This window comes from Epinephelus moara, chromosome 13 (assembly GCF_006386435.1).
Source record: "Epinephelus moara isolate mb chromosome 13, YSFRI_EMoa_1.0, whole genome shotgun sequence".
Taxonomy (NCBI): Eukaryota; Metazoa; Chordata; class Actinopteri; order Perciformes; family Serranidae; genus Epinephelus; species Epinephelus moara.
The window spans coordinates 21,698,161-21,707,493 of record NC_065518.1 but is presented as its reverse complement, the minus strand read 5'-3'; the positions used below and the strand labels follow the sequence as shown (position 1 = coordinate 21,707,493).

General features: G+C 38.5%; 1 protein-coding gene across 1 annotated transcript; it reads left to right on the top strand.

Annotated features, from left to right (window-relative positions):
- The first annotated feature begins 2,977 nt into the window (after positions 1 to 2,977).
- Positions 2,978 to 8,934, top strand: crp1 (C-reactive protein 1). The gene is made up of 3 exons (XM_050060895.1): positions 2,978 to 3,103; positions 3,190 to 3,268; positions 5,357 to 8,934. The coding sequence occupies exons 1-3, from the start codon at positions 3,101 to 3,103 to the stop codon at positions 5,965 to 5,967; spliced, it is 693 nt and encodes a 230-aa protein (XP_049916852.1). The 5' UTR covers positions 2,978 to 3,100; the 3' UTR covers positions 5,968 to 8,934.
- The last annotated feature ends 399 nt before the right edge of the window (positions 8,935 to 9,333 follow it).

The window sequence follows — 9,333 nt, the reverse complement described above, 5'->3', positions numbered from 1 at the left end:
TTCAATGCTTGTGTCACTGCTTGCAGCACTGATGGCCTGTATCACCAAGAAGTTCAAAAATACATAAGCTAACGTTATATTTTTATTAGCATGTTTATGCTGGGCTGTTTGTTGGACAGATAAAACAGACAGTTGATGAACCAAAGACAGTAGCTTTGGATTAACTTATTTAAACTTGGTAACAGTCAAACGTCAGTCTAATGTTATTCATTTACACTAAAATAGTACTGATGTGGGCAAAATATTGCGATATTGGTCATACTTTGCCTACATCAGTCACATTACATTTCTGTAAAGTCTCAACGGTAAAATACACAGAAAACAACATGGGCTTTAAGAAAGTGTCAAAATCTCTCGTCTACCTTGAAAGAGTCCTTTCGTCAGTGACAGCAGGTCTTAAGATGAGGTCCAGAGGCAAAAGGTCTCAGTTTATGGTTGGTTTGTCAGAAAAATCGTCGACTGCAAGTTGAGATGCTGCTTCTCTCTCCGATGCAAAGTTTGTTCTGATTTAAATGTTTAAATGTGTGAAAAGATGCACCTAGAGACCACATAGCAACCATGGAAACCATCAGGTCCATAACAACACGTCTGACCTCAGAGTTGTCATTACGTCACCGGCCTGTCCTGCAGGAACAATAGCATCTGTTAGTGTGTGGTGATTTATTAAACCGGCCTACACGATATAAATTGCGTTTGCTTAAATTATTCAAATTATAATTATTATTATTAACTTTTTATTTGTGTGTGTGTGTGTGTGTTCTGTTTTCCTCTCTCTGCATTCACGTTGATAGTTGTTTGTTTTTTTCAGTCAGTAGCCTCACTGAGAATCGGTTAAACTCAGCCGGCTTTTGGTTCTTCTTCATGTGGATATCACCATGTGAATTAATTCAGGTGTATTCATTAAACGCTTTCTAGTCAGCTCGAGGCTGTCCTCGTCTTAAACTCATATGACACTGGTTATATGGTGTATAGACAATGTTAGAAAACATGGTAAAACATGGGATAAATGCAACTGAGTGAAAATAGCAATTTTCAAAAATCATTATATATACAAAAAAAGTTATTAGTTTTGGGTTTCGCTGGGTGCTCCCTGCCTTTTTCAGCAGTTTTCAATAAAGGGGCTCTGCGCTTTTACGCACGGCTAGTGACACTGTGGACNTTAAACTCATATGACACTGGTTATATGGTGTATAGACAATGTTAGAAAACATGGTAAAACATGGGATAAATGCAACTGAGTGAAAATAGCAATTTTTCAAAAATCATTATATATACAAAAAAAGTTATTAGTTTTTGGTTTCGCTGGGTGCTCCCTGCCTTTTTCAGCAGTTTTCAGTAAAGGGGCTCTGCGCTTTTACGCACGGCTAGTGACACTGTGGAGGAGAGCCATGTATGCGTGCCGGCGCCTGGAGGAGGACGGTAGCTTTACTTTTAATGGAGACCTCCACCAGATGGTCCAGATTCTGACCCAGAGTGGAATCTTGAAGGGTTGGTTGGTATCAGAAGAATGATGTACAGCTTTACCGGGTTTCTGAGATGAATGCGTGAAACGCAGATTTCAGCGCCAGTATATTATTGCCATTTGTTGCGAATGAAACGCTGACCAGCTGCGCTGTGATGCAGGGCCGTAATCACCTATTTAACAATGGGGGGACCACCTGTAACCCCCTCAGGTGAAATTTTAGAAACTTAACAGCTAAACTGACCATTTTACAGCAATTTGAAGGAAAACTCTTGGATCAGGACTTTTCAGAGTTTAGATGGCTGAGTGCCATTTTAAGGAGCCAGCATATGATTGAGGGATGCATAGGAGAAGTGAACACTGTGACTTTATTATGGGTTTTTTAGGCATGGCATACTGAACTATGCTTTTTTTATAGAAATTGTTTTTAACTTTTTATGACGTTTTTAATGACATACCAACAATTTTCAAAAACAATCACAACTGACAGTGATATACCGTATGAAACACTCATATTACTTTTTTCCCCCCATTTTTAAAGCATTTTAAAGTATTGAAATACATCGTAAATAGTGTACAATTGACCTCAAAGTAAGTAAGAAAGTATACAAAAGTATTGCATGTGTTGTTACAGTTGCTCCTGCATGTGGGGGCAAATGTAACGTTTGACTTCTACTGTTTCAATAATGTGACTCTAACATGGCTTTCAGAGACCTGTGTTCAAATACTGATGCTTGGTCAGTGGTCCTCGGTGTCTCATACTGAAATATTAGAGGCATACTTTTTCTTTTTACTTATAGTATGTACTGCAGCTGCCCCTAAAAAGTGGGTACTGTTGCGTGCAGTATGCACACAATCGAGACACACAACTGTCTCATAACGTTACACACTAAACTTTGCCAAGAGGTTCAGCGCGGACTATCAGAGGAGCTGGTGTAGGAGTAATAACAGCAGTCTTGTTCTCTGATAGGTTCAGTGTCCTCCTCCAGAGCAGACTCCTCATTCACACTTCCAGCAGAAGTGGTTTTGGCCTCTGTACTATCCATCATGTCTGCTGGCTGGTTGTAGTCCTGGTTGGTGTCCATATCAACAGTCACTTCTGTGAGAGTCTGAGGCTGAAACAGTGCACAGATCTCTCCTGCTGCAACATCAGCGATGGTGTACAGCATTTCTGCTCCAAAGCATTTAGGCTTGTTCGCCAGGTTGTCCTGAGTGTAACCCTGTCTAACTTTCTCCAGGATACACGGGACCATGTTGTCTCTGGTGACCTGAACAAGCAAAGTGGACAGAGCAGCAAAGACAAGGTCCACAGTGGCTTTTGTGACTCCAACAGCTGTTTTGCTGAGCTGCTAGGAGGGCATGTTGAAGGAGGTCAGTCAGGGGCCCTTGGAATTGTCCTAATTTTTCCCCCCTATAGGCGGCACTACATACACACACGTAGGTGCAATGGGGTGTGTTTGCATCAGTCACATGTAAATGGACAGCGTCACCCAGCCCTCACACACCAGGCCTATTGTCAGAGCATTCGATGGGCAGCTGACGTCATGGCCCGTGCCAGGAGGGAAGAGGACTGGGCACAGGGGCATTAGCAAGTGGGACTGAGTTAGCAACATCAAGGGACAACAAAACAACAACAAAATGGTAAGAAAATCTGTTTGCTAAGAATAATAATTGGTCTCTGATGTGACTTGTGTGTTCAGGGATGGATTTCTTGTGTGTGTTTGCAGAGAGTCAGCGCTGTGAGGTTTGCTGTGGTCGTACTCGGTGTCTTAGGATGGTCTCTGACATTCTCCTCAGCCACACAAGGTACGCATCTAACAGAATCTCATCACCTTCAGATGTATACCACATGTAGTGCAGTGGTGGAATGTAACTAAGTACTGTACATTTACTCAAGTACAGTATTTAAGAACAAATTTGAGATACTTATACTTTACTCAGTTATTTGAGCCTCATATAAATGTAATGTTATATGGTGCAATACCTTTCCAAGTTATCTGATGAAATTACAGACCCTACAGAAAAAAAGTTACACATGCCATATCCTGGTCCGAGGTAAAAGCTCCTATTGACTCTCTTTTTATAGGTACAGTCTTCTGACGCTCACTGAGTGTAACATCTAGTGTAATATAGTATTCAGGCTCAACAACAGACTCTGTGACCTTATTCCAACTGAGTCTTCCTCTCACACACAAGACTAGAAAACAGCATCTTATAAAGGGCAAAAAAACGTTAATGTACAAGCTTTAGTGTGGTGTGCAGAGGTCCATGAGAGATGATGAGATGATAACAGTGTTAAAGTGTCATTATCTGTCTGTCTTCAAAAACAGCCTTAAGCAGCAGTTACTGCAAAAAGCATGAACACTCTAAACTGCTGGGGACTTCTCAACTAGTGAGAACCCTTCAAAGTAAAAGCTTTGTGCCGGAAATTCACTGTACTTAAAAATAAAGTGTGTTTTTTACAGACTTGACACATTTGCGAGTCACTTGTGGTCACTGTTAATTTTGAAAGCCATTTTAGATTTAGTCTTAGTCTTGAGACCAAAATGCTAATTAGCTTTGGTCACATTTAAGTAATTTTTATCCATCATAGTTTTAGTCAAGTTTTAGTTGATGAAAATTCAAAACAACAAAAATTCATGACATTTTAGTCATTATGTTTTCTGTATTTTTTTTTTTTTAAATCTTTAAACTAATTCAGTGAGGCTAATTCATGTATCAGAAATTAGAATGAAGGTGACAGGTTGTATTAAAAATTTCATTTAGACATTTTCGCTAAAACTACAAAAAATTTCTACACACTTACAAACTTACATTTCTCCAACATCAATTGTTGACGCTGCTCCATCCAGTGTGAGTGTCTTTGCTGACTAGCAAAATATCCTGGTGTAGACTATTTACTGGAGTTTACCAGCCTGTCGCTCATGCAGCATTTGAAGATAATTATTAGCACATTATTAGTTCTCCGCTTTCAATGTCTGATAGTCCAACACGAACATTTTCGTCTCGTCATGTCTTGTCTCGTCTTGTCTCGTCTTGTCTTGCCTTGCCTCGTCAAATAAAAAAAGAAACATAGATTTTGTCTTAGTTTTTATTATCAAGATCTATTTTTAGCCTCTTATCATCTTGTTTTCATCGTAGAAAAATGGTTGTTGACAAAACATTTTCATCATAGCTTTTGTCGACGAAATTAACACTACTTGCAGTCCATTCAGAAAGGACCTGCAACCCACTTTTGGATTGCAACCCACCAGTTGGGAACCACTGAATTAGGAGCTACTCGTTTGAGGACGTTGGGACTTTATTATTGTAATATCACAGCATTTCACTCGGGCCAATGAGGTGTGACAGACTGTTCCTACAAAAAGGACATTCCTTGCTTGAAGTTTGGAGCAAGGAAAATATGTACAGAGTTACAAAGCCAACAAATCGCAAGGCTTTTAGATATGTTGCAGTATTTGCCATTTTCAGGCATTGAAATGAACAGTTTTGAAAAGTTTTAGACTTGAGCAGTGACCCCTAACCCATAGAGCAACGAAATATTGAACAAATATTGCATCGTGGGTTTGCACAGCAAGTTCAGGCATTTAATTAAACAGTTTTACACCTTAATACACACTGACTATTAAAAATAAACCCATTGTCCCCATATGAGGACATCATTTTTCAAACAAAAGCTTGTGTCTCAGGAGGTTGAAGCACATTTTGCTGATATATACTTTTACTTAAGTGAGGTTGTGAATGCAGGACTTTTACTTGTAGTGGAGTATTTTGACATTGTGGTATTGTTTTATTTCAGCAAAGGATCTGGATACTTCTTCCAACACTGATGTAGTTTAAACACTGAGGTTTGGTGTCTTATTAACCCTTTGTTCCCTGTTTGTGTTGCTCCAGTGGGCCTGACCGACAAAGTCCTGGTGTTCCCATACGAGACAGACTTCAGCTTCGTGGCTCTGATCCCGCAGAAGGAGATGGGGCTGAGGGCCTTCACTCTCTGCATGCGTGTGGCCACTGAGCTGCCGGAAGAACGTCAGATCATCCTGTTCGCCTACCGCACAGCTGACTACGACGAGCTCAACGTGTGGCGTGAGAAGGACGGGCGCATCTCCTTCTACATGAGCGGTGACGGCACCTTCTTCCACCTGCCGCCCCTCACCACCTTCCGCACCAGCCTCTGCCTGACCTGGGAGTCTCGCACTGGCCTCACTGCTTTCTGGGTGGAAGGGAAACGCAGCACCTACCAGGTCTACAAACCCGGGCACACCATCCGTCCAAAAGGCACCGTCCTCTTGGGGCAGGACCCAGACAAACATCTGGGGGGTTTAGAGGCCGTGCAGAGCTTTGTTGGGGAGATGACTGATCTGAATATGTGGGACTTTGTGCTCTCCAGGAGCATGATCCAGGCCTGGCACTATGGGCACAAGGTCCCCAAGGGCAACATCTTTGACTGGGGCACCATGGAGTACGAGCTGAACGGGAACGTGATGGTGGTGGATGATGACTGACTCGATGTGGAGTCGAATGCCGAGAGGGATGAGGCTTTAGATATCTGTGATGGACTCATACTGATATGTGTGATTGTCATACTTAGAGTCAGCATTGTTTTATTTTAGGGCTCCTAAACTGCTCAGCCATAAGGGCCACAAGTTTAACCCTTTGAAACCTGGAGTGACATCATTTTCTTGTGCTGCTTCAAGTATTTAAACCTTTGAACCTTGAGCAAATTGGTGTGATTTCTTTCAAAAACACTGGGGAAAAAGGCATTAAGCAACTTGGTTAGAAATTTCCCATGAACTGCAAAAAAAAAAAAATTAGAAAATTATTAAAAAATAGGGGGATAAAAAGTATAGTTACTACTATCATTACATTTTATAACATTTTAAAATTATTTTACTCTTTCCAGGTTTTAATTTTAATTTTTTTTTTAATTTTCTTGTTTTTAATTTTCTCTTTTTACCAGTTTCTTGCTAATGTTTTAGGTCATGTCTTTTTCATCACTCATTGCCTTCTTCTCATGTTTTCTAAAGAATCAAGCCGATTTGCTCAGGTTTTAAAGGGGTAATGTTGCATGAAAAGCCTCTTATTGATTGGGTAAATGAAATAGAGTGGAGTAGTGTTTTTTGGGCTTTTTAGTATCCTCCTACATGTAACTTGTAGCTATTATGATCAGTTTCATCATTTCTTAAGTTTCACTAGTCTTCTTTGTATCTTAAAGCTTCACCTTTTGGTTGTTGTGAGAACGAACTTGCAATGGTGGATGAAATCATGATTTATTTCCCCTAACCTTAATTAAGAAATCCCTTTCTGGCAGAAAGCTCTTTAGGAAAACTTCTCCTTAACAGCTGGAAGAAGTATTCAGATCTTTTACTTTGGTAAAAGTGCAGTACCACATGGTAAATATATTCTGTTACAAGTACAAGTTCTGCATTCATCTTTTAAGTATTAGCATTAAAAAAAATATACTTAAAGTACCAAAGTAAAGGTAATTATGCAGAAAGGCCCCTTTCAGAATGATGTATATTATATTAGTGGATTATAATTAGGGATGCATTCATGTGTACATCACTTTAAACTTGCAGCTGGTAACGGTGGAGCTAGACTTAATTACTTTATAGAGTTAATAAGATATGTTATCTTGCATGTAATAATACATCATAATGTGATTGTTGGCTCTTTTTTTTGCATTATTAGGATCTGAGTCTGCAAACTAACTTAAGTTAATAAGCTGATAGCACTATTTGGATAGTCCACCTGGAGATATGTGAAATATTTTAACATCTTAATAGTTGAAATTCAACAATCAATCAACTGTGTCTGTACATATCTATCTACAAAGCATCTGTGACAATTTATTACATATTCTTAGGACTGTTTAGTTGAACTTAACTTTAAAAATAAGGATTTTGGATGACGCATATAATTTAGATTTTAATTAGTATATTAGTCAGTAAGTGAAATAATTAATAATGGATGAAATATACCTACTCTGCCTTTGTGTTAACAGTAACAACTGCATCATAAAAAACATCATGAAATATACTCCAAGATAATGTGTAATCCCTGCACTGAAACATGTGCATGTGTCAGCATCCATGCGGCCAAAGTCAGTTTCATTTGTGGGACTGGACAGTGTTGAGCTGCATTCAAACAATGCATATTTCTCTTGGATCACTGTTTGAGCATGGCGTCAGTTAAAAAAAACCGAACACAGCCTTCTCAGATAAATTAACCTATTTAATGTTGGCAGAATGAACAGACGCATTTCTGTTTCTTTTGCCCTCATTAATTAAGTTAATTTATTGGACAGTGCTGGATTTCTGTTTGTTTTTGCTGGAAAGTTTGAGTCCAGCAGCAAGCTGTGGCCAAGTGTTAATATTACTGACTTTTCATGAGTGACCAGTTGTATTGAAAAATATAAGTTTTCTTTACCTAACAAGCTTTAGTGTGTCATAGCTGTTAAATTTAGGTACTATTTACTCAAGACATGTGATATAATCTACTCAAACAAACTGAGTGTAAATTGTCACCTCACTTTCTATAGGTTTGTTTTAACAGTTGGAACTATAAAGCAGAGCAAAGTGAATAGTTCAGGTAAAACAAATTATTCTGAGAATTTGTGGTGAATTGTTACATATACTCTAAATAATCCGTAAACATCTACAGACAAAGCAAAACAGTTAAATTGTTGAATCTCAACCAATAAGCTGTGGAAATGTTACAAATACTCCATAAACTATCTGAAGACAGACTATCCAAATGAAGTGTTACTGTAGAGTTCGCCCTCTAAACTGTAGTGGAGTAGAAGTATAAAATAGCAGAAAATAGAAATACAAAAGTAAAGTGCAGGTACCTCAAAACTTACTTCCACCACTGCAAACCTGTAAATATCAAACACAAAATACTGATGTGCCAGATGTATCCATCAGATGGCACTCTGCACTAGTTCACATCAAACAGGGACTCATGTCAAACTCAGCATTATCATGCACTGATGTGATTTGGCACAGTTAGGAAGCGAGGTTATTAAAGAGGCAACCAATAAGTGATTAAGTTTAACAGCCTTGAATGATATTAGATTTAAATTGATAACTGCAGTACGTGAGATATTCAATAGATTCAATAGATTTAAAGGTATCTTGTCGTAATTTAACACACTGTATCAAAAAACTGCCATATTTACAAATAAAATATGCTTTCATGCATGCAGTTACACACATTAGTTTGTCCAATGCCACTGATTATAAAAATGTGAAAGGGATATTAAAACAGCAAACTGGGAGAGATGAGAGATTTCTACTGTAGACTTAATGATTTAACTACACTCAGAGACAAATAGCAATTATCATGTTTAATATCCATCGCCATAATGTTGCCTTCGGTTAGCGTACTCACTCATGAATTTTCCATGTTTTCGACTGATGTAAGAACGCTTTTGGGTCTGAAATAAAATCTCGCCATGTGCATAACTAATAATGTTTGTAATTAAAGAGAATATTTCGTCTTTGAACTCTTGCAGCTTCCTTTTCTTAATCATCTTTTTTGTGGAGAGATTTTAAAACTTGTATGCTTTAGTCCAACAGGGGGAGTTATTAAATGTGTTTTATTTCTTATGTATTTATGAGATTTTTAAAAAGGATTTCAGTGGCTCGACGAGAGAGGGAAGAGGCACTAAAATTCCACAAAGATAGAGAAATACTCACTTCTCCATCAAGTGATTTTTACCGAGTCTGTCATTTTCATTGAATTTGTAATGCTTATCATGCTTTAAATCAAATGTGATTTTTCAGGAGACCATTTATGAACTCAAGAATGAAAGACAAACCATCACTGAAAGCTCCTCTACTCCTTTTTAAAGGGCCTTTGTCTCTATA